The 27,331-nt window shown below is 35.1% G+C and overlaps 1 protein-coding gene across 3 annotated transcripts in view; it reads right to left on the reverse strand.

Annotated features, from left to right (window-relative positions):
- Positions 1 to 27,331, reverse strand: part of LOC111052102 (UDP-glucuronic acid decarboxylase 1) — a 77,007-nt gene that overhangs the window by 26,154 nt on the left and 23,522 nt on the right. For all 3 annotated transcript variants that reach the window (XR_005572007.1, XM_039434276.1, XM_039434288.1), the window contains exons 3-4: positions 12,167 to 12,452; positions 11,308 to 11,421 (exon numbers count right to left, since the gene is read on the reverse strand). Coding sequence is in view for 2 of the 3 variants with exons in the window: in XM_039434276.1 (XP_039290210.1) it covers positions 11,308 to 11,421; positions 12,167 to 12,452 (400 nt within the window). In the remaining variant the exon portion in view is untranslated. The remainder of the gene's footprint in view (positions 1 to 11,307; positions 11,422 to 12,166; positions 12,453 to 27,331) is intronic.

Consider the following 27,331-nt stretch of genomic DNA (forward strand, 5'->3'; position numbering starts at 1 on the left):
TATGATAATTATGAAAAAGCAATTTGTAATATAATAACTATAGATGATTATATTGTTATGCATCTACATAAACTGGCGGAGCTTTGGACATATCAATGTCCATTCTTCGGAAAGAATATTAAAAATATCCTCCCCACTAACTCTCTACCAAAAACTGCTAATGAGAGTGAATATGCAGTTGCAGGTGAATGATTTTATAAAATAGTTTGTTTCGTGCATGGAATGAATTAACACCACTGTTATGCACTTATTGAATAGCTGAACTCGTAATTGCGTACATTCACTATCTCTATCATTTCATTCAGTGTTATCTTGTCTAGCTTGTTTTGACTCCTATAAGTTTTCTCTCGTTTCTCACTTTACAATTTTGTTTTATTACTATTGCCTCTTCCTTCATCTTCTGCATTATCAATGACTAATTGAATACTGAAATTATTGTCTTTTTTATTGTGTGTGTGTGTGTGTGTGTGTGTGTGTGTGTGTGTGTGTGTGTGTGTGTGTGTGTGTGTGTGTGTGTGTGTGTGTGTGTGTTGTGTGTGTGTGTGGTGTGTGTGTGTGTGGTGTGTGTGTTGTGTGTGTGTGTGTGTGTGTGTGTGTGTGTGTGTGTGTGTGTGTGTGTGTGTGTGTGTGTGTGTGTGTGTGTGTGTGTGTGTGTGTGTGTGTGTGTGTGTGTGTGTGTGTGTGTGTGTGAGCGAGCGAGGGAATGAGAGTGAGAGAGTGTACATGGTTTGGGGTACTTAGTTATCACAGAGTTTCTATCTATTGAGTTATTTAATTTTGGGTCAGCAAACCTTGCTTTATTTTGTTTCTTTTTTCTCATCCATTCCTTACTATGTTTATCTTGGAATTCACATTCCTTACTATGTTTATCTTGGAATTCATTTTTGGTTGTTTTGTCTAGATTGAGTCTAGTTTTGTTTATTTAATTATCGGTGATGAGTGCGGTATGGTTTTATCCGTTAATCTTATTCTATATCTCAACTGTTTTTATTCTATTTTAATTTGTACTTTCAATTTTAATAGTACCATTACCATTCAATCATTCTATTTGTTTTTCTTCTATTTATTGAAAATTATGATTGTCATGAGAGTGAATGAGCAGCATAAATATTTATCAATATACTATCAAAATGTTAGAGGTTTGAGGACAAAGAAGACACACTCATTTCTGACTTCACTCCTGGCTTCTGATTATGATGTTATTATCACTGAGACGTGGTTGTGCAATGGAATCATGGACAGTGAGTTGTTCACCGACTCCTATATTATTTATCGGAGAGATAGGCCACAAGGTATGGGCGGTGGGGTCCTGATAGCTGTTAATCGTAGGGTTCGCTCTAATCTATGTCCCTGTTTAACTCTTGATCCGTACGAAAGTCTTGGTGTTAATATCAACTTTGAGGGTGTTAGCCATACAGTAATGGCTGTTTACATTCCTTGCTCTTCTAGCTTTCAGTACTTTGATACCTATTTGAGTCACCTGGAATCTTGTTATGCATCTATTGGTGATAAGTTGATATTTTTGGGGGATTTTAACTTACCTGAAATTACCAATGATAGGTATTGTTTGGAGCTGGGCTCTCCTTCTGCCAGAAGATTGGCCTCTTTCGTTAACTTTTATGAGCTGGCTCTCTGTAATGCAGTTCTTAATTGTAATAATCGTATCTTGGACTTGGTCTTTTCCAGCATTGACATTAATGTTGAGCGTTGTGATTATTTCCTGGTTCCAGAGGATGCTCACCATCCATCGCTTGTCATTACAGTTCAGATGTTGTCCACATTTCCTAATTCCCGTTCGAATTTTATTGAACTGTATGACTTCAGGAGGGCGGACTATCTCATGCTTTATACTCAGTTGAGAGACTGTTATTGGGAGCTTATTTATAATTCTTCTAATGTGGATGAAGCTGTTGATATATTTTACAACTTCATCTATGAGTGATTTGATAATTGTGTGCCAAAGAGGAGGGTCAGGCCGGGAGGCACTAAATATCCACCATGGTTTAATGCTGAATTAATAGGATTACTGAAAAGGAAGGAAAGGTGTGCTAAAAAGAAGAGTTTCTCTTTATACCACTTGGAACAATTTAAAAGCTTGAGAACTCGGGTCAAGCAGTTGATCGCTCGGCAATATAGTAACTATATTATCCAGGGTGGAGTCAGGTATCAAAAGTGATGTCAAGAGCTTCTGGGGTTTTGTCAACTCAAGGAGAGCTAATGGCTCTACTCATGAAGGTAGGTATTTGGGTGATCATGTTTTTGGATTGCATGATTTGCCAGATGGCTTCGCTCAATATTTTTCTTCAGTATTTTCTGATGACACACACTTGGATGATGTCGACGATGACAACATCAATCCTGCAATTAATATCCCTTCCCTTTCAATTGGTTCTATTGACCTGAGTACAATATTGGCAGCAATAGGTAATCTGAGACCTAGTTCTGGCTGTGGCCCTGACAATGTTCCTCCATTTATTGTAAAGGGCTGTGCTGAAATACTGGGTTCTCCCATGAAGTTCATATTTGATCTGTCCTTGAGGTCTTCAGTGTTCCACACCAGATGGAAAATTGGTAAGTTTATTCCCATATTTAAGTCTTGAAGAAGAAATGACATATCCAACTTCCGCCCATAACTCAATTGTCACCTTTTGCTAAGGTATTTGAGAGAGAGCTTTATGATTGTTTGATTAGTCATATTAGTCCCTTTTTATCTAATAGTCAGCATGGTTTCCTGAGGGGTCGCTCAACCACAACTAACTTGCTTGAATTCACGGCTGATGTTTCAGAGGCGGTTGATGTTGGGGGTAGAGTGGATGTAGTATACACTGATTTTTCCATGGCTTTTGATAGAATCAGTCATAAGCGGCTTGTTTGCTAATTATCTAGTTTTGGTTTGGTGCCTCGGCTTGTTAGTTTCTTTTCTGACTACCTGAGTGATTGTCTTAATTATGTTTCTGTCTTGAATTTGAAATTTAACACTTATGTCAGCTCCTCTGGTGTGCCTCAGGGTAGTAATTTGGGTCCTTTGCTGTACCTAATGTTTATTAATGACCTACCTGGCTGCCTGTTGCAATCCAATTGTTTGATGTTTGCTGATGACTTGAAGATCTACAGGAGGATTGATTGCAATAATGATTCTGTTCTGCTGCAAAGTGACCTGGATTTTGTCTCAAGGTGGTGCATGGATAACGGCCTCGATCTCAATGTTGGCAAATGTAAATTTATGGTCTTCACTCGTAAGCTGAATTATCCTATTTTCAATTACAAAATTAACGGCTTTCAACTCTCTGGAGTCGATAGTTTCAAGGATCTGGGTGTATTGTTTGATTCTTCTCTGAGTTTTGCTCCCCATGTCTATTCTTTGGTTGGTAGAGCTAATAGGATGCTAGGTTTCATCATGAGATCTACGGCTGGGTTTAGAGATGTTGATTCAACATTGTTGAAGCCTTGATAGCTCCCTTTTCAAGCCTTGTTCGGAGCTTGCTTGAATATCGCGCGGTGGTTTGGGATCCCCATCAGGTGGGTCTGACACATGAGTTTGAAATTGTTCAGAATAAATGTTTGAGATTGTTATTTTGTATAAAACAGAATCGTCCTTGTCTTTTGGGGTTTCCAACTGGTGTGTTGCGCAGCATGTTCGGCTTTGAGACTTTGGCACCCAGAAGGAAGGTACTTTCTTGTTTATTCCTCCATGGTCTTGTGAACCGTAAGCAGTAACCGTAACCGTATCTTGGTTCTGTAAGCAGTCCTAATCTGTTGGCAAGGCTGAATTTTAGGGTTCCTGTCTTCAATAATCGTAATTGGCAAGAGTTTTCAATCTGTAGATGTAACACGGTTAGTCATTATTCCTCTGCTGTGATGGTCAGGTGAATCTCTTCTCCTTGTCTAATTGTAGCTTCAAGACCTGTTGCTCTTAATTTACTCTGGTTCACAATGGCATTTTCACCCTTTTTCCACTAACTAACTTTTAATATTTTTCCACTTCCCATTTGCTCCCTTTTTTTCTTTAGTTCTTTCATCACTTCTCTTAGAATTAACCATATGTAATACGTAGGTTATAAATGTTGTTATTCTATGTGGTTATAATTGATCTTATTGAATAATCAAAATTTAGTTTTATCAATTACCATTAACATTAATATCAATCTTTTCTTTCTCCCAGTAGCTATAATACTTTTTTCTTGTCTGTTTTTTCACATGTACCATTTTAATCATTCTCTTTTATTACTTTTCTAGTATTTATATATGATTTTTTGTAATAATTTTTAATAATGTATTTCCTGTATTCATGAGTGCGTTTGGGCTGTTATGCCTGTTGCACTCCTAGATTTTTGTAAGAATAAATAATAATAATAATAATAATAATAATAATAATAATAATAATAATAAATGAAAGTATAGGAAGGAGAGCGATAGTAATGGGAGATCTAAATGGAAGAGTTGGTCAAGATAACTACACAAACAAAGGAATCTTGAGACCTTATGGCAGAGAGGAAGTGGTTAATACAAATGGAGAAAGGATTCTGGATCTCTGGGCTTTGAATAATATGATAGTAGCCAATTCATACTACAAACATAAGAGAATACATCAAATAAGTTTTGAGTCTGCTCAAGGCTCTGGCCTCATTGACTATTTCTTGGTCCTGAAAGAACTGAAAAGCTCCGTAAATAATGTCAAGATAATCAGGGGAGCAGAGCTATCCACAGATCACTATCTCTTGGTAGCAGACACAGCTTTTATTCAGAATAGGCATGGTAAGAGAAGTGGATATCAAAGAGTAAAGTGGGAGCTACTGAAGGAAAAAGCCATGGCAGAAAATTACGAAGAAAAGATAGCAAGGAGATTGCAGGTTCCTCTGGCGGAGGGGGATGAGGTGGAGAGCAGATAGAAGAGATTGAAAGCTGCAATAATAGACTCCAGTAAAGAGGTATGTGGAGTGAAAACAATCAAGAAGGGTGTAAAAAGTACTAAGTGGTGGAGCCAAGAGATCAAAGAGGCAGTAGCTGGGAAGAAAATGGCCTGGAAAAAATGGAAAAGGACAAAAGATCTCGATGACAGAGCAGTCTATGAGCGGAAAAGAAATGCTTGTAACAATCTGGTAGCAAAAGCAAAGAAATCGAGCTGGGAAGAGTATGGGGGAAAAATTGAAGAAGAATTCAGACATGACAATAGAAATTTCTGGAAACTTATTCGTCACCTGAGAGGTAAATATGGAAGGAGAGTGAGAAGCATTAAAGACAGCCAGAATCATCTGAAAGTGAACATAGATGAAGTTTTTGAGGTGTGGAGAGAGTTCTATGAGAAGAAATTTAAGGAAGATGATGACAGACAGGCACAGAGAGAGTTCGTAGAAAGGGAACAGGATGAGGAAATGGGAAGTATACTTTTTGAGGAGGTAGAAATGGCAGTCAGAAAGATGAGAAATAGAAAGGCTGCAGGATAGTACCCGAAATGGTGAAAGCAGGAGGACGAACACTAATATGTGAAATAGCCAAGCTCTTCCAAGTTGTGTGGCAGCTAGAAAGGATTCCATCTGATTGAAAAAGAAATATCTTGATCCCAATTTACAAAAAAGGAGACTCTTCACAATGTGAGAATTACAGAACTATTTGTTTGATTAATGTGATTGCCAAGCTATATTCATCTGTCCTGGAAATTAGACTCAGAACTCATGTTGAGAATGAATTAGATGAGGATCAAGCCGGTTTCCGACCAGACAGGCAAACACAAGATCTGATTTTTTCACTGAGGACAATATTGGAGAAGTGGATAAGTAGAGGCAAGACGCATACCTGGCTTTCCATGATTTACAGTCAGCTTTCGATGAAGTACCAAGAGTAGAAATATGGAGGGCTCTTGAGTGTAAAGGAACGCCCAAGAAACTTATACATGCCATCAAATCCATGTTCGAAGAAGTACAAGGAGTTGTGAGAATCAACGGTAAGACATCGGCTCCATTCCTCATGGAAAAGGGAGTGAGGCGAGGAGACAGCTTATCTCCACTCCTGTTTGTAATATTCATGGATGAAGTGATAAAAACATGCAGAAGAAGAAGAAGAAGAAGAACAGGGAGGTTAACCGTAGGCATGAGAAACCTCAGGCCAGTTCAGTGTCAGGATCTGACATATGCAGATGACATAGTCCTCATAACAGATTCGGCTGAAAAGATGCAAACGGCGGTTACAGAATGGATTGAAACTCTTAAGGAAAGGGGCATGCATGTTAATAGAGTGAAGAGCCAGGTCATGGTGGTAAGGAGAACTGAACAGGTGGAGGAATTCGAAATTGAGTGCGCTGGCCAACTATTAAAGCAGACTGACAGCTACCAATACTTGGACACAAACATAAACTGCACTGCCAAGCTGCAAGAAGAAGTGAGACAAAGGACTCAAAAAGCTATGCAGGCATACTATTCACTCAGTAGAAGCATTTTTGGAAAGGCTGAGGTGAGTAGGAGAGTAAAATCAAAAGTTTATGTGTCAATCATTGAGCCCATCCTGTTGTATGGAAGTGAAAATTGGACAGTCAATAAAAAAGAAAAGAGCCAAATAAATGCGGTACAAATGAAATTTCTCCAAAGAATAGTTGGAAAAACAAGACGAGACAGAGTGAGAAATGACCGCATAAGAGAAGAATTGCACATTAAAGCAGTTGAAACAACAATCGATGAATGGATACCCTCCTGGTATGGACATCTCCTGAGAATGGATGAAAATAGAAAGCCTCGCCAATACATGGAGGCCAGGGCACAAGGCAGACGACCAACAGGAAGACCACGGGTGACAACTGTTTCATGGATAGCAGCAGAAAGATGCAAGACCGTGAATCAGTTGAAGAGAATGGCTATGGACAGAGAGCAGTGGAGAAGATGGATCCGAGGCGATCACCCAACGCTGTGAAAACGGCACATTGGGTTAGAAAAAGAAGAAGAGTTCAACTAATAGTACTTGAATCAGCTAATTTTTAAAATTATGATGACAAATATTTTTTTAAAATTTTTATCGCAATCTAATCTAAAAAGACTAATGAGCAATTTTTTTCCTAATATGATAATAGCTTAAATATTTATAAGATAGGTAGTTCGGGTTGAAGAGACAAGACGGGGCCGCCGAAAACAATGGATTGACAGGTCTAGTGACCCTTCAGTGGTCGCCTATTGTTATTGAAATCTAACATTTTCGTGGTCTATTTTCAAGGTTTCCACTCCGAGGAATATTTTGGTGAACGAGTCTGGTTATAGCCCAGTCAATGAAGGTCCAAAAAAGCAGTTTCGATCCGAAAATTAAATAAAAGCTGAATTTCCCACTATCGATAGAACCCTCCCAGAGGGTCATTCTCCAAAAGTCCCAAGAAATCCCCTTGGAGCTTTCCACCCCAGCCCCCTAAAACATGAAAAATGCAGGTAAACACGGGAAATTAATTATCTCTGTAACCATTGATCAGAAACAGTTTTATTATATGCCATTTGATTTGTTACATTATGGACTACAATATTAGTTATATTCATTTTTCCAATAAAATTAACAGCTTTCTTGATAAAATAATATATATGTAAAAATTTAGGGGTTTTGTGATTTGATTTTTTTGTTTTCTTCGATTAACTTCGAAACAAGTGGTTTTAAAGGAAAATGAGCCAAATAATTAATGTAACCACTGTCATTGCAAATCTATTGATGTATATTGTTATGTATTTGCGATTCGATTTGACGCTGCGGAAGGGGAAACAGTCGACGCGGAACGGCGCGGCTGACTCTCTTAGCCATAGTAAACAGCAAACTGGAAATCAATTATCTCTGTAACCATTAATCGGAAAAAAATCTATCATATGTCATTCGATTCGTTAAATTATGGAATAAAATATTAGTCGTATTCATTTTCTCAATGAATCAAACAGTTTCCTTGATAAAATAATATATATGTACAAAATTTAGAGGATTTTCGATTTTATTTTTGTTTTCTCCCATTAACTTCGAAGCAAATAATCTAAAGAAAATTAGACAAATAATTAATGTAGCCACATTCATTGCGAATCCATTGATGTATATTGTTATTTATTTGCGATTCGATTTGACGCTGTGGAAGGGGAAACAGTCGACGCGGTACGGCGTGGCTGAATCTCTTCACCATAGTAAACAGTTGAATACAGTAGTAGGCCTACTGCTTTCTAAGTTGCATCTTATTCAAACTATGGCGCTCGAAACAATCAATTTTGTCTATTGTTTTGATATGCGATGAAACTAATTTTTCACATTTTAATTCTCTAAATTCTCTAAAATCATTTTGTTGTTATATATGTGCTAAATCATGCATTCTATGACAGATAAAGATACTGTTTGCAACCGATAAAATATTCATACTATTACATAATATAATACATATTTAAATTATGTGTGTATGATCATAATTCTATGCTAAAATTTAATATCATAAGTTATGAATGTCAAAAACTGAGATAAATCATAGATTACAATAGTGTTAACAGGGGCAATTTCCTGAAAAATCATAGCGTGCAGTGTTTGCTGTTTTCTACAGTTAATATTCTCCAAGCCAGGTTGATAATATACCTTCAGTTGAGCCAAATATATATGACGGCTGAGGCATAAAAAATTTATACATTGGGCTTGTTGAGTTGAAACTTTCTATGGTTCTCTCTGTAAAGTAGCTTATCTTCCGTTCTTACTAGTTGAATCTACATTATTTAGACAGTCCAATATGAAAATTCAGTCGATTCTAAAGATGAAAGCCATGCAAACATACAATTCAAGGAAGAGTAAGCATGCATAAAAGGTAGGAAAATCATGAAAGTGTTTCACATTTAACCACAAAGTACCCTACCGTATAAGATTGATAATGATTCATCATCTTCTATTATTTTTGTTTTAACATTATTATAGGTACTGTACATTGATTTTTGTGATTATAGAGATCAACTACTTTATTCTGAATCAGGATAAGGATAAATAGGGAAATTGTGAGATGGGGATAACATCCATAGTTACATAGCATCAATTTGAAAGCTCTGATAATAATGATTTGAACGGAACTGCGATTCTGGCTTGGTGTTGCCTCTTCATGTTCAGTGAGAATAGAAAGCTTCAGAGTAATTCGTTCTCACTATATGTGATAATATTGGTAATATTTGTTAATATTTGAACCGAATGTGCAACAAATTAATCTACTTTCAGCTTGAAAATTTTCAACCTATCAGAAGTACAGTGTTATCATATAGTATCTCAAGTAGACCCACCCTTTTATTTTTTTTCACGTGATCTGATGATATTCATTCCATTATCAAGTGTTTAAATTATAAAGAGTGATGAAACAAGATAAAACACAAGAAAAGCTATGAAAAGAAATTTTGAATCTTCATTTTTCACAAAATAAGGATAAGATGAAGGAGTCGGACACATAATATATCATGAAACTTCGTTGAAAACCATCAATATCTGAAACTAGAGTTATCAAATTGTGTTACCTCTGACTCGTATGTAGAAGGCACACTTCAAATTAATATATCAAGAAAATTGTAATATTTTTCTAGAGTATTGAAAAGTGAAAATCTATATACAGCGCATGTCAAAACAATAGACAAAATTAATTGTTTCGAGCGCTATAGTGTAAATGAGATGCAATGTAGACAGCAGTATTATTCGGTTTACTATGGTGAAGGGAGTCAGCCGCGTCGGCTGTTTCCCCTTCCACAGCGTCAACTTGAATCGCAAATACTTAACAATATACATCAATGGATTCACAATGAATGTGGCTACAATAATTATTTGTCACATTGTTCTTTAAAATTACTTGCTTCGACGTTAATCGGAGAAAACAAAAAAATCAAATCGAAAAACCCCTAAATTTTTACATTTTATTATTTTATCAAGGAAACTGTTCGATTTATTGAGGAAATGAATCTGACTAATATTGTAGTCCTTAATTTAACGAATCGAATGACATATGATAGATTTTCTCCGAATAATGGTTACAGAGATAATTGATTTCTAGTTTGCTGTTTACTGTGGCTAAGAGAGTCAGCCGCGCCGTTCCGCGTCGATTGTTTCCCCTTCCACGGAGTCAAATCGAATCGAAAATACATAAAAATATACATCAATGGATTTGCAATGAGAGTGGCTACATTAATTATTGAGCTCATTTTTATTTAAAACTACTTGCTTTGAAGTTAATCGAAGAAAACAAAAAAATCAAATCGCAAACTTCCTAAATTTTTACATATATATTATTTTATCAAAAAAACTGTTAATTTTATCAAAAAAATGAATATAACTAATATTGTAGTCCATAATGTAACGAATCGAATGGTATATAAAAGAACTGTTTCCGATCAATGGGTACAGAGATAATTGATTTTCCGTGATTACCTGCATTTTTCAACTTTGAGGGTGGCTAGGGGGGAAAGCTCCAAGGGGATTTCTTGGGACTTTTGGGAGAATGACCCTCTGGGAGGGTTCTATCGATGGTAGAAGATTCAGCTTTTATTTAATTTTCGGATCGAAAAAACCTTTATTGACTGGGCTATTATTTGAAGGCAATTTCAGCTGTAAACAAGTGGTAGTATACAGTGATTGGATAAACACACACATTACTATCGATGATGATTACAAATTTAGTCAAACGTAAGTGGTGTGTAAAGCCCACATCGATTTTTTTGACGTACATTTGTTTACCGTCCTTAAAAATTCTACGAGATTGAATGGAACTTGACAAACACATGATACACATCAAATGTTTGCCAAGTTATGTTCATTCTAATAGAATTTGAAGGGAAGCACAAAAAATCGTACGTTTAATAAGTATCGAATTGTATGTGACTCAAGTTGGTCTGTATACAGCTTGTGAGCAAGTTTAGTTTCATCACATGAACTATTGGGAATGATACAATAATTACAAGTACTGGATCACTGACTTACATTCAATATATTGTAGAGAATATTTAAGGTGCAAAGTAATAGATAAGTTGGTGCTACCAGCTCCCAGCTAGTATTGGCTTCATGAAATCACACGGGGCCACTAATGAGGGCAATGAAGCGGAATCTGAGGACAATAAAGTATACAAGTCGAAAGTTAGAGGATGAACCTTTTTGGAACAATAGCCCAGTGTACGAGTAGCGCGGCCCCGTATCGTTTCTTTTACCCGGTAATTATCACCAGGACTACTACTTCTAGCAACTAACTTGAAATAAATGAATAAAATGAGAATGAAATACTTAAATAGAATTGATAAAATCCTTGATATAACCCAGCATGAGAGGAATAATGATAAAAATTCATTTTCAATCTAATAAACGTACCTATTGGATTTACATGACCCCAATATGTTTCTGGCTGAGGATGGACCTCGGGATCGCCGTAGACCTCAGATGTGCTGGCAATGAGTACTTTTGCACCGACTCTTTTAGCTAAACCTGTAAAAGAAATATACATAAAATAATCTGTTCCACATTAGACCACAGCTAGAGCAGAGTAACTGTTATTACTGAAAAGTAACCAATGTGAAATTTTTTAGTACAGCTAGACAAATTTCAAGTTCATTTACTTTTTTGAGTTAACATTTTTACTTCTATTTCATTTATCAAGTTAATAACGCACGATACTGAGTCATCAAGCCAATAGTAGCTGAGGAGTAGTCGAACAGCTAGAGAATAGCTCTATAATAGCCCTATTGTGAGAAGATTAAAAATATAATCTGTTAATACGATCACCGTATAAGAATAATTGTAAATGAGCATATTTTTTATATTGGAATTAATTTATTCAGAATGTATTTTCTGATGTAAGATCGAGTAGTTTCACAAGGTTGGAATTTTCAATTGCTTACTACCTAGGAAAAAAGAGTATGTTAAACTGCTTCCATTCTGTACACTTTATGCTTAGGCTTTTGTAGACCTACAACATTTTGAAAAAAAAAATATTGACGAATGGATGAACGTGATATGGGTACGCTTCTTGACAAAACTGAAACAAACACATTGAAATGATTGAGATAGAAAAGAGGCGACCCTCTAGATATTTCTCTCCCGAATTCAGATGAAATAAAATCTTCCAAAATAAGATTAGATCTCAAGGGAAAAAAATTGCCTATTTGCTTCAACTTGTACTAAGTTGATGCTACTAGGGACAGTAATAGAATTGATATGAAAAGTGACTCACCCAGTATGTTGATGGTGCCTATGGTGTTGGTCTTGATAGTCTTGACAGGATTGTACATGTAGTGGGGCGGAGATGCAGGAGAGGCCAGGTGGTAGATTTCGTCCACCTCGATGAATATCGGGTTGACGATGTCTTGATGAATGAGTTCGAAGTTCTCGTGACCTGTCCAATGCTCCACGTTCTGCTTCCTACCGGTGAAGAAGTTGTCCACAACAATCACTTCATGTCCGGCGCGCATCAGCGTGTCCACCAGGTGTGAGCCCACAAAGCCCGCTCCTCCAGTCACCTGCCACCCAAAAACTATTCAAATCATTCCAATAGAGTAAAACACAATCCCTGCTTCACAAGTCATCTGGAAAAATATTCGTTTGATCGTTTGCGCTGGAACCAATTCGTGAGATTCACTTATAACTGTGTGCATTCCTTACAATCAACATAAATATCGCTATTCAACCAATGCACAAAGTTAAGAGCAAATCTCACTGTATCAACAAGCAGTTTTCCTATTAAATAGAAATTGATAGCCACAAACCTCCAGTCACCTGAGAATAAATTTTAAAAACACCGGGATAAATTTGAGCTGATACCAACTATTCGTGAGATTCACTTATAACTGTCAGCATCCTCACAAATAGCCCAATCCTCATTTAGCTATGCAAACAGTTCAAGTTTAAGAACAGGCAAGATTTATGAATGGAGAGGAATAAACTTTGTTTGATACAGTTTTGCAATAACATCTTATATACGCAATATTATACGCAATTCGTAAATAGTACTACCTATTAGTGTCGGGGAATGTGAAATTATTTTTTATTTTTTATTTTTCATTTAAACATTAAATTGAAAATTTTAATGGTGAAGTTTCAAGTTTACTTACGATATTGTGAATCACAAAGTGGTAGTTGTTGTATTGTGAAATTAATTTCCTGTGCACTGTGAGTTTTTTATTGGTGATCGGTGGTTTTATTTCTGACTATCTACTTAACCTAAGTTTCAACCAGCTAAACTGAGTAGACAGTGGTTTGTCATTGCACGTTTTCTCTTTTTCAACATAAATATAAATCCGGGAACTTATCGAGTGACAGATGTATACAGCTATATAAGAACTGAACTATTGTTTTCACTTTTGGACTGCTTCAAGTGATAAGATAAGGTAGTATCAACGTTTGTAGACAGAAGGTTGATCACTCACAGGTGTAAGATTCGAAGTGGTGGGGGGAATGCCAGCGTGACGTCACGTGTAGTAAAAATGTGATAGAGTAACCACACTGAGCATACAGTTTATTCACTGTATCTTCAAATACATCGTCGTTTAATCCCCTCAAGATTGACCTAGAACTTGAAAATTCTCCATACTTATAGCGAATTAATCACCGATTCTAATGATGTTGTTTAAAATATCAAGTTAGTTGAACTTGTATGAATAAAATGAAGTTGAATGTTTTTCAAGAATCTAAACACGTGACACGAAAAAGTTAATAAGCTGGAAAAGCGTTGGTAGACAACGTTATACTATTATAATTTCAGATTAACCCATAAAAAATCTTGATAAACCAATGCATTTCAATAAAACAATAAACCGATCCCGATAAATCCAATGAATTTCATTCATATAAATGCACTGAACACATGCTGGTATCGAGCACATGTTCTACAAGAATCAAAATATCTCATCCCCGAAATTCACAAGCTGATGTATAGCCAAACTACAAAATATAAACACGACCTAGAAGATAAAGAAACCTTAAGGGTTTGAAAGGGAAGGTTAGGAGGTGAGTTTTTTGCTTTTAGTATATTGCAGAATGCTTGTATTATTCAAATGTTTTGATAATTATTGTAAAGCAGAAACAGAAAGCTTGCATGTCAAAAAATGTTTGTGTTATATAATTTGACTATAGGCCACCGTATGATTTTCAAGAATGCGATATTCTGCCTACTCTGTACTACAGCCTACGTCACGGCTGCAGTTCCCCCACTCCAATTGCATTTCAACTAAAATACTATAGATGAGTGACCAACCTTCTGTCTACTAACTTTGAGGTAGTATAGTCAATACCTACTACTACTTAGTAGTAGAAGTAATAGTAGGTATTGGTATAGTTCGTTTCTGAATTCGAGTGTTCTTTTACCGCTAGTGAGTGCAATCAGCTGGGCGAACTTTCAACATTTAGGCGGGAAATCTAGTATCCTAGCAACCTGTAGATTTGTTTATGCGTAGTTCTGATCGAGCCACCGCGGCGGGAGGTTTTGAAATTGAACAATCAACTCCGCATTCGGTTACTTTTTTTTCGGTAACTAATTGACAGTGTGACAGTTATTTGTCAGATAGAAACATTTTTCACATAGGCGATAAGAGATTATCAGTATCAGATACTCTGGTAAAGAATTTAAGAAACTTTGTTATTTCCCTTACTTTCATCTCTCCGTCTTTTGAGGGTCACCTGATTGTTGATATGAACACGTGTTGATCTTGTCCAATACGTATATGGACTATAACTTTTCATTATAGATTTAGAGAGTTATATATCATATTAGTTGAGTGACACGAGCTCGACAATAAAATCGTGTAAAACAACCAAAGGCCACCCGGCAATCCTGTATAAGGGTTTCAAATTTCGAAAAGCTTCATCAACAAGTAAGGGTGATGTATGGAGATGTCTGACGAAAAACTGTACCGTATCACTCGTAACGAACTTTGGATGGTCTATTGTGCGTGATGTTTCGGGGGCGCACTTACATGACACATCGGAGGGCATAGAAAACCAAGTGCTAATCTCTACTCCTGTGAAAGAAGCACATGACGACACCAATGATGCGTTCTTGGGAGAGCTACAACAGGAGAACGAGCAGTTGAGGGAGCGGATTGAGGTAATTGAGAAGCAGTGGAGCGCCGCCATAGATCGTTCGATGGAGTTAGACATCCGTCTAATGAATATGTCATGCAGCGAGCCAAGGGGGCAGGACAAGAGAGCGGAGAGCAGCTCACTAGACGGTACTCTCATGGATCGGCTTGGACGTTTTCTCAGAACAGAGCTTATCGCTGATGCCGACATGGACTGTTTCTGTAATTTTTTAATGAACTCTTATCCAGGAAGTCATATAGTTTTGCCTAGTGTAACTAGTATGATCATTAACGATAGAAATTCTGATATATCATTTATGAATGAAATAGTAAAAAATAATACTATTATTTCATTTGTGATGAGTGATAGTAAACAGGACGGATGCACCGATGACGGTTGGTCAGGCTCTCATTGGAGTGTAGTAGTGTATGATAAGATTTTCAATAGGTTTTTCAGTTTTGATTCTCTCGATAAATATAATTATAGATCTGCTGAAGATTTGGTAGGGAGGATTGGTACTTATTTCAATTCAGAAAAATTAGTTACTATGCCTTGTCCACTTCAAAATAATAGCTTTGATTGTGGTGTATATGCATTGTATTTTGTTGAAGAGGTGTTTCAGTTTCGATCGAATAACACAGTTACAAGTTTAACCGAGGGTCTCTCTTTGAATGATAAATTTAATTCTGCTAATTATAGATGGAGAATGTTGAATAATGCATGTGAGGTACTGAAACCAGTCTCTTTCAAACAAGGGACGGTTGTCAATCAATCCAATAATAGAATAGTAAAAAAAGGAGTACTCAAATCCTCATGTACTAAGCAGAAAAAATTGCAAATAATGAGAGTTGTACTAGTGATAAAGTAGACGGAAATTCTAGTAATAAAAATGACGGTAGTGTAATCAGAGTTTATGGGAGTAGCCACAGCCGAGATCTAGTGCATCATTTTGATGAGTCCAAACTGGGTAAACGAGTCAGCGGGTTTGTCATGCCAGGAGCAAAGTTTGAACCTATTTCCTCCAACATAAAGAGTGAATCTCATAGTTTCTCTAAAGATGATCACATAGTTATTATTGGGGGTGGGAATGATGTGTATTGTAATCAGGCAGCGAAATTTCTGAGAGGATTGATTACTCTTCTTCAGCTATTGACTTTTACAAATGTATTAGTTTCCACTTTACCGATCAGACATGACCTTCCTGATTGGTCTTGTGTTAACGAGGAAATTATGAAAACCAATAGAATAATCAAAAAAATATGTAGAAAGTTTAAAAACGTCAAGGTTATAGAACTATCTGATTTGAGTAGAGATAAGTTTACTAGGCATGGGTTGCATCTGAATGGAAAAGGAAAAGCTGCACTAGCACACAAAATAGAAGAAATGTTGGAGTGTAACGATGCTGATAGTAATAGAATAATTGAATTAGGGTATTTTGATAGCTCGGAAAACTAGTAAATGGTCCTGCATCTGAGATAGATAAACAAAAAATAAAAGAGTTTAGTGACACGCAGGACCTCGGAACAGTAAATTATTACACCAATAAAGTATCTAAAAATAAAAATATGAATATTGAATCAAAAAATGTGAACTTATTTTACTGGAATGCTCAGGGATTAACTAATAAAATGGATTATTTAGAATTAGTCGTACATGAGCAGAACGCTACTGTGGTAGCTGTTGTTGAGCACTGGGTGAAAATTGATAATCTGACAAATATTTCAATTCCTCACTATAAAACAGCGTCCGTTTATGGTAGAACCGATAAGATACATGGAGGAGCAGGATTATTTGTTAAGGATGATTTGGATTTCGTCGAATTGGAATCAGTGAAGGAAATGTCCGAGGAAATGATATTTGAAGTAATTGGAATTAAATTACCCAAAATCAAGAGCATAATTATATGTGTATATAGGCCTTGTAGTGATAATGTAGTATATTATAATAAATTCTTGTCTTACTTGTATGAGCTTCTCAGTACGGTCTCGAGTCCTAGCTATAGTTTAATTTTATGTGGTGACTTTAATATAAATTTCAACTCTGACTGTAAAAATGCAAATGACTTAATCAATTTATTGAATTGTTTCAACTTGAAAATAACGATAAGTGAAGTGACTAGGCCAGGACGTTTAACTCCTGGGACATGCATAGACAACATAGCTACATATATAGATGAGAGTAAAAGGTCATCAAAAATAATACATACTATGTTATCAGATCACTATGCATTGCTGATAGAAATGAACATCTATAATAATGAAGGGAATGAAAATATGAATAAAAGCCCAAAAAATAGATCCTACTCGAGAGTGATTAATGATAGTAATACTGCTTTATTTTGTGGAATCATGGATAGGATTAACTGGATTAAGGTTTATTCACAACTCAGCATAGATGATAAATTTGATGTGTTCTTTGAATCGATTATGAATGCTATAAATACAGCTTTTCCACTTACTAGAGTTACAATTAAGAAGACAGCATTTGATAAATGCTGGTATACAGCGGAATTGCATAAACTCAAAGAGCAGTGTGAACTACTTTACAGTTTGACTGGTATTTATGCTCATAGTTTAAATTATTATAAATACTTGAGGAAATAATATAAAGATACAGTAAGAAAATACAAAAAGGCTATGAAAAATGCAAAAACTGTATACTATAATAATATTATTAATAAGTCTCTAAATAGAAATAAGGAACTATGGAGAGTTGTGAATAAAATTTCTAATAAGAACTCTAAAGCTGCAGTCTTCCAGAGTGAGCATAGTTCTGAAGTCTTCAATGATTTTTTTATAGATAATATAAATAGGATAAGCAAAAACATACATGCAAGTGATAAGGATAGCAGATATTACCTTAATAAGTGTCAATCTAATTCTAAGAGACTTTTCAAATTTAATCATGTAACGGTGGAAACTATGTATTCAAATATATGTTCCTTAAGCAATAGTAAATGTTACGACATTTATAATATTAATTGCTTGATATTGAAGATAGCTTCTCCTTATATATGTGAGGTACTCACTCATTTGTTCAATGAGTGTATTCATAAAGGCGTGTATCCAAGTAAGCTGAACAATGTCAAGGTATTACCTATTTTCAAGAAACGAAGCAAAAAGGATTTAAATAACTATAGACCAATACATATTGTACCTATTTTTCCAAGTTATTCGAGTCTCTGATGCATAATCAACTCTCTGAATTTTTTGAAAGAAACAATTTGTTCACTGAAACTCAGTTTGGCTTGAGACCAGGTAGGGAGGGGAACTAGTCATGCAGTTTCTTCTCTTATCAGCTCTGTTGTGTCTGATTTGAATCAGGGGTCGAGTGTTGGATTCAGATCATACGATATGACAAAGGGATTCGATACTGTAGAGCACAAACTTCTGTGCAATAAACTTAAACATTATGGTTTAGATACAACCTCAGTTGAAACTATCTCATCATACTTGAGCAATAGAACGCAATTTGTGTATACAAATGGTAGTCTTTCTAAAGGTCGACACATACGTTATGGAGTACCTCAAGGGTCTTCATTGGGACCTATACTCTTCAATATATACATTAATGATTTTCCTGACTCTATTGCAAGTGAATCTAATTCTGGCTTTTTGTTTGCTGATGATTTTGGCTTAAAGTTTAAAGGTAAGACAAATTCTGAAGTTGAAAATGCTCTATCCAATTTCACAACTGATTTAAAAGATTGGTGCTCGGCGAATAACCTTTCATTGACAAACTTAGTGATATCTATTTCACGTTTAGAAAAAATGATGATTCCAGTAGCTGCCCTGTGGCTATCAAGTTTCTTGGTATCTGGATTGACAGACACCTGACATGGAATCATCATATTAACTATGTAATAAGGAACGTCTCAAGAGGTCTTTATCTTATTAGAAGGTTGAGAACATATGTAGGAGTTGAAATATTGCTCAAGGTTTATTATGCTCATTTACAGAGCCTCTTTTGTTACGGTGTTATGACCTGGGGGAATAATCCTGAGACAATTAGAATTCTCAGGTTGCAAAAAAAGATAATGAGGCTCCTATGCAATGCAGAATACCGAGAAAGCTGGAAACCTTTGTTTAAAACAATGAGAGTGATGACATTCCCAGCTCTCTATATTTATTTCACAGCTGTATATGTACACTTTAACATTGAAAAGTTTGATGTGAATAGATACCACCATAATTATGCAACAACAAATGAAAATATCTTAAGAGTTCCTAGGTATCAGCACAGTGCATCTCAAAAACTAAATCCCTATATGGCGGTGAAACTTTATAATGATTTGCCTGCCACTATAAGATCTTTATGTGAAAGTGCTTTTAAGTTAAAAGTAAAGGAAGCTTTAATGGGAGTAACCCCATACAAAATAGCCGACTATTTTTCTATAAATTGGAAAATGTATATATAATCAATATGATAAATGATATATAAGTAGTTGATAAGTGATTGGGAAATATAATTGATACCTAATTTGGAGTGTAATGGATGTATTGAACTTTGTGAAATTGACTTTGTGTGCTTGTTGTTGCAGGCTCATGTTTGCCTTGTATTTACTAGAGTTACCAAACATGACGTTGTCTATAATGTGTAAACATTCTGTGACAATAAAGATATTTATTTATTTATTAAAAGCAATTCATTGAATAGTTCGGATGGTATAGTCATATATATGTAGTTCAAAGTATTTCATCAAAAATATTCGACAGACCAAATCTTTTTTAGCCGTTGAACTACAAACTAAAGACAATAGGGCTGTTTCCGAGCTCGGGGTTTAGTTAAGTTCTAGACTATAACCGGCTTTCAACTCTGGAGTCAGAAAATTGACTTTCCGAGTCAGGGCGTTAACGTAGTCGAGGACTTAACTAGACCCTGGAGTTGAGAGATCACATTTAACTCTGGAGTTTATGATTTTGTTTTCTGAGTAGAGGACTTATATGTCCAGGACTTGAATTAGATTCTTCTCTCTTTCCAAATCAAAGGTTTATCAAAAATCGTTAAGTCCAGAACTTAAAACAGCATGATTGTATACCCTCGACTAGGGTAGGATTCGAATTAAAGTTCTAGACTTAACTGAGAAAACACGTATATCAGTTAATGTTTTGGAGTACATGAGTAGTTTAATAGCTGTCATGGAATACCTAAATTATATGGATTATTCATCTAAATTCATAAATTATAGTTTGTAAGTTTATTTTGGGATAATGTTCTATCAAAATTATGCGTAAAAAATAACCTTATTTTACGGCTGTTACGTTACCTTAATTATCAAGAAAAAACACAATAATTGCCTTGGAATATGTATTACACAATTTTATTAATAAGCGACATTCACAAATTGTAAAGCTGTGTTTACACCAGAGTTAATAACACGACTTATTAACAAAAAGTTATTAACTTGTCTGAATCGTCAAAAATTTAACTTAACAAAAGTTAATAACTCGTGTTTTTAACAGAAAAATCCTTGTTATTTACATTATGTTAATGACTTTTGTCATTGACATCAGTTAATAACAAAAATGTTAAAAACTTTTGTTATCAACTCCGGTGTAAACCCAGCTTAACATAATAAAAATAATATGATAATACATTAAAATTATTCGAAAAAATACTTTTTTCAACTAAATACATATATTTTTTAATCCAGGATCACTGATAATGATCAATAATAGCATAACGTAAAATGATAAGTCTATTTCAGTGTCTGTTGTGACTCGATGAGTGAGTAGACGTGCTTTTGAAGTCTCCGTAAGAAAGTCATTTTTGGGAAGGATATTGATGGCGATTTGTGGTGGAAGTTAGCAATCATATGTAGTTTTCTGTGGACATCTCAAAAATCGAGTGAGCTTTTGTGTTTGAGCGATATATCAGGCAAAAATAATCTTTTAAGCGTTTTTACTGACAGGTATTTTTCTGTTTTATCGTAGTAGAGATTTTATTATTTCGAATCATGGGCAAGAATGATAAAGCGGTAAGGTCAGGCCTACGTTCGGACAGCGATAATGATAAGAACATCTCAGATAAAGATAAACAAATTCCTTTCTCCGATCTGTCTTTGGATGACAAATTAGCGACTATATTTAACGAAATAAAAAGTGTAATAGAAGAGCAAAAATCTATTATTGTGTCTGTCGAAGACATTTTCCGAGATTTGAAAAACCATGACGTAGCCATATCAAATCATACAGAACAATTAGACAAGCTGAATGTAGAAATTACTAATCTTAAACGCGATAACGACAAGCTTAAAGCCGAGTTAAATGACTCTCTACAGTATAGTAGGAAATATAGCTTAGAAATAACTGGCTTGCCGATTAATAAAGGGGATTTGTCTGCTGTATTGAAAAAACTGTTTGCTTTCCTCTAATACGAATTCTTACCTGATATGATTGATATGATGCACCCTCTCCCATCTAGAAAGGATAGTAGCAGCAGTATTGTAGTGAAATTTGTAAGACGTACTGATGCTCTTGCTGTGTTAAAACTTAGCAAAAAGGTCAGAGGTTTGAAAGCTTGCGATCTGGAATTCGAATCTCAGAATCCTATTTTTATCAATCCATCCCTAACTAAAGCTAATAGGCAATTGTTTAATGAAGCTCGAGCAATGAAAAAATCCCATAGTGTTAAGTATGTTTGGATACAGAACTGTAAAATACTAGTGCGGAAGGGTGACGGTGATAGAGTCCATGTTATTAATAGTAAGAGTGATTTTGGATCACCTGAAGAGGAAATTTGAAACAAAGACTGAAAATTAAATGGTCTAATTCTATTTCAAGAACTTTTTGAATACGAAGAATGAGTCTCATAATATTATTTCATTTCCTTTGAACCTATTATTTCGATTTTCCAATGATGGTTTCGTTGAATTTAACATTTTAATTTTGTTTCCATGTTTTTAGATTCTATTGAAATGTATTAGAAAATTGATAGTTATTACCAATAGAAAAGTGAATTTATTTTGTTGATAATATTGTTCTTATTGTTATATTTATATCTATCTTCTTATCACAAGAGTTAGATGAAGGATTTTTTTCTGTTTGTGAACTAATATTCCTTTGCCATTGTAAAAAGCCTACCTTTTTCTTTATCACTTTTTCAAATGTTCTTATCTTATTGCACTACTTCATATTTTTTTATAATATATAATATTCTAACGAGCTTTTAACTTCAACTCATATGCAATTGCATATAATCTTTCAACACTTTAATGTAGTCTCCTTCAATTTTAGAAAAACTTTTTTAATTACTACGGAGACTTGAGAAAAATCCACGTTTTATTGTCATTCTAATGAGTCACTAGGTATTTTCTTTTTGTTTGTGTGAATGTTGTTAAATTCTATTATTCCTTTCATTATGTGCACTTAGTTTATAATATCGTTTTGACTTTCATTTTGAACCTTAATGGATGAAACCAAAAACTGTGTTCTACTAACTAGTATTGAAGAAGTAAATAACTCTCACATTGCTAATGATGGCCCCAACTTTACTATACTTCATCAAAATATTCAAGGTATTAACAGCAACTTTGATAGTTTCTTAACTAACCTCAGCTGTTGCAAGATTAAGCCTGCGATTTTAGTACTGTCTGAGGTGTGGCTGGATACATCCGAAGAGGTATCACAATTCTATATTGATGGATATGAGCAAGTTTCTAGTATTTCCATATTTACTCGTGCTACCGGCCTAATAGTTTATTGTTCCACGGATTATCCAGATTTTAGATATAAATTGGTAGATAACAGTGATGGTATTGAGGGTGCTGACATGGTTTATTTGCAATGTACAATTTCAAATTATATATTTAATATAATAAGTCTTTACAGATGGCATGGTTTTAACTTCGAGCGTTTCATTTTCAGCTTTGGTAATGTATTGGAGAAGCTAACAGCCTGCGACTCTATAATAATTGGCGACATAAATATTAATATATTGAATAATAACAACGATATCAAATCTGATAGCTACCTTGAAATGTTAAGCTCATATGGGTTCGATCAAATAATCGATATTTTTACTAGAGTTACAGATACAACCGCTTCTTGTATAGATCATAGGTCGCAAAATTATTGTCACTTTATCAAGGGTGCCGTAATTGAGACTTTGATAGGAGATCATAATGCCATAACCCTAACTCTTTGTTCTAATAATATTTATCGACATAACAATATTGTACAAGAAAGAATGTTTATTGAGTATGAAATTCTGAGAAATCTATTAATGTGTCATGATTGGAGCGATGTTTTGTACCATAATGACGTTGATTATAAATTTAATAATTTTTTGAAAACTTTGCATACTTATATAAATGAGTAAAGATCAATCAAGGTGATTCAGGGTGGAAATACAGGCTTGCGTAAGCTTAAACCCTGGATTACCGATGGTTTGTGTGTGGCTATACATTCTAGAGATAAGCTGGTCAAAAAAGTAAGAAATAATCCAAACAACATGAGAATGAAGTCATCTTTAAAATCTTTTTCAAAGAATATCATCTTGGATTAAGTCTGAAAAATATAAGTACTACTCATCAATAAATGGGTTGCCACCTCGGCAGAAGTGGTCTGTATTGAATAAGCTATGTGGTAGTTCCAGTAAAAAAATGAAAACGGTTGAGTACAAAATTGATCATGATAATACTGTTATAACTGAACATTTCGCCTTAGCCAATCTGTTCAATTCTTTTTTTGTTAATGTTGCTAAAGAGGTAACTGCTTCAATTTCTAATCCTTGCAAACTGAATGAGGAGTGGATTCATGTTTTAGAAGATAATAATCCAGATACATCTTATGACACCTTCTTATCAACTCTGAGACAACATATACAAAATAATATCAAGCAGCATCGGCGGCAGAAGGAGTACAAACCCATCAAACCATGGATCACCAGAGGTATAGTAGCAGCAATAAGAACCAGAAATCTACTCAATAAAAGAAGAAAGGAAGACCCAAACAACATTAACTTAACCAACTTCTATCGTCGGTATAGGAATACACTCACAGCTTTAATTCATGAAACAAAGGACCAATACTATAGAGAGAAATTGTATGAAGCTGGAAAGGATAATAAAAAAATGTGGAAAGTAATCAAAGATGCTACTGACTCTAAATCAAAAACAAAAATGAAATTGAATGCTATTAAAATAGATGATAGGATTTTCAAACTAAAGGAAAATCCAGAAACTGTGCTCAACCACATGAATAACTTTTTCACAAATGTAGGTGAAGAAATGGCGGAGACAATAATAGATTCCTTGAGAAAACCACTAGACCAAATCATATCCCAATATAAAACTGTTACAAGAACTCTACACTCCATCTACTTTCACCCAGTAACTGAAGATGAGCTTCTTGAAGCTATTAGTAGTTTGCGAAATGACAGTGCTCCAGGACTTGATGGAATCAATAATAGAACATTGAAGTCGATAAAAAATGTAATTGTAAAACCATTAATTCACATATTTAATTTAAGTCTGTCAAAAGGAATTTTTCCAAAAGCTATGAAAGAGACATGTGTTAGACCATTACATAAAGGAGGCGACAGAACAAATGCCACCAATTACAGGCCTATTTCACTCATAAGCAATATTTCTAAGATTTTGGAAAAACTGGTAAAGAAACGTCTTGTGAATTACATGGAAAAAACAACTTACTATCTAGGAATCAATTTGGCTTTCGTGAGGGGAGGAGTACAGAAGATGCGGTATTAGAATTGTCAAATTTTGTCACAGATAAGCTAGAAAATAACAAAAAATGTGCAGCAGTGTTCCTGGACCTAGCAAAAGCTTTTGACACTGTTAATCACAGTTTGCTGCTGAAGAAATTAGAAGCCATGGGAATTACAGGAGTTCCTCTAGAATGGTTTAGATCATACCTCTGTGACCGGCGTCAGAAAGTCAAAGTTGAAGAACATCTCAGTTCAGAGGAAACGATGAAGTTTGGGATTCCCCAAGGAACAGTTCTTGGGCCAATTCTGTATTTGGCATATGCAAATGAGCTATGTTCAATCAAGATAAGAGGAAGAGTGATAGCTTTTGCTGATGATACGTGAATACTATTACTACCAGGAAACACCTGGGAGGAAGTTTTTAATCTGGCACAGGAAGAATTGATGAAAGTCGATAAATGGTTAAGAGAAAATTTGCTTACAGTAAATACAACAAAAACGAAATTTTTAGCCTTTTCTCTGACAGAACGGACGAGACCACCGGATTCTTCAATAATCCTGCATCACTGTGGAAGCACCAACAACCCGTGTGATTGCCCTTCAATTCAACAAGTCAATGGAATGAAATATTTAGGAACAATAGTGGACAAAAAATTCAAATGGGACAAGCACATTAATCTATCAATTACCCGGATCAGGAAGCTTCTCTACAAATTCTATCAACTCCGTAAAATCCTCAACTATGAGACATTAAAAACTGTTTATTTTTCTTTAGTGCAATCAATTTTAAGATACGTCATAATTATCTGGGGAGCTACGAATTTTATACATGTTGAACCTCTCTAAAAACTTCAAAAACGAATACTAAAAATAATAGGCTTCAAGGAGAATCAATTCCCCACGAACATTCTTTTCAAGGACAGTAAAGTACTGAGTGTAAGACAACTCTACATCCAGGCTATCATCACACGAATGAGGAGAAACAACGAACACATAAGACTGGCAGATCATAACCATCAAACAAGGCAGAGGAACACGCATTCAATAGTACCAAGGATGAACACTACATTTGGGCAAAGAAACTACATATATTTGGGACAAAAATTTACAATTCAATACCAAGATACATTAGGGAAGAATTCAAAAGACACAGGTTCAAGAAAAGTTTATTTTCCTGGTTGGTTGATATTGGAGTGGAAAATTGTGAAAATTTAGTTAGACTGTAAATATTGAAACTATTTATTCTTAATTCTTCTCTTTACTGTTTTTCATTTTTCTAAAAATAACCTTTCTTATTATTATCCTTAATAGAACATTAATATTTATCTACTAATTTCATAATTTTGTTTGTATTATAAATTTTTACTAATTTTATTATAAAAAACTTTAATCCCATACCAGTGAATGAAGTTTGTAAATAGTAATTATAACACACAATAAGCAACCAATTACTTATACCCCAACACATATGATTTATAGTGGGGTGTATATTTATTCATTGAAATTACCATTTATTCATTGGGCTTTAATGAAGCGTACTATATTTTCTCCTTTTATTAATGCTTCTATTTCCTCATTTTTTCTTATTCGCCATTGCTGCTCATTAATCTGAACGGGACCGTAAATTCTTCTTAGTATGGATCTTTCAAAGATTTTTAATGCATTTTCGTCAGCCATATTCATCACCCAAGTTTCTGCCGCATATGTTGCCACTGGACGCACCAATGTTCTATATATTGTTATCTTGGTGCTCCTGCCGACCAACTTACTTTTAAATAATCTAACATTGGCATAGTAGGCCCTATTAGCTGCTTGAATCCTTTCTTTTATAAAAGCATTATTACCTGTGGCATTTATTGGGCATCCTAGATACTTGAATTCTCTACACCTGCAAACTTTTTGTTATTCACGTAGATATTTCTTGGTACTCTGGACTTGATTGCTGACACACACAGATATTTACTCTTGTTCTCATTTACAACCAGTCCGACTTTTCGTGCTTCAATTTCCAGGATTTTATAAACTTCTTTCAAGCATGCCACACTTCTAGCCATTATTACCACGTCATCCACATATGCACATACTTGATGCATCTTGTTGAATATGGTACCTCTCTGATCCACCCTTTCAATAGCTTTCTGGAGAGCAATGTCGAACAGTACTGCTGAGAGCCCATCACCCTGCTTTACACCAGCATTAAAATGAAAGCTTCTGCTCAGCCTATTTCCCATCTTCACTTTGGCTGTAGTAGCAGCCATTATCATTGTGATGAGGTTAACAAGCTTACTCGGAATACCAAAACTCTTGAGTATCTGACACAGCTTAGGCCTGATGAGACTATCAAAGGCTTGCTTAAAATCAATGAAAAGGCAGTGCACATCTATTCCGTGCTCATAGAATTTTCTATTATTTGTTTTATTACAAAAATCTGGTCAGTTGTACCCCTATCTCTGCGAAGCCACACTGGTATTCACCAAGTATATTTTCTGAATATGGCTCCAGTCTATTTCTTATGATTGCAGAGAAAATCTTATATACAACATTCAATAGGGTAATCCCTCTATAATTCTGGCACTCCATCTTGTCTCCTCCCTTGAAAATTGGATGAATAATACCCCCTCTCCATTCTTCAGGCATCACTTCCTCTCTCCATATT

This window comes from Nilaparvata lugens, chromosome 1 (assembly GCF_014356525.2).
Source record: "Nilaparvata lugens isolate BPH chromosome 1, ASM1435652v1, whole genome shotgun sequence".
In the NCBI taxonomy this organism is placed as follows: domain Eukaryota; kingdom Metazoa; phylum Arthropoda; class Insecta; order Hemiptera; family Delphacidae; genus Nilaparvata; species Nilaparvata lugens.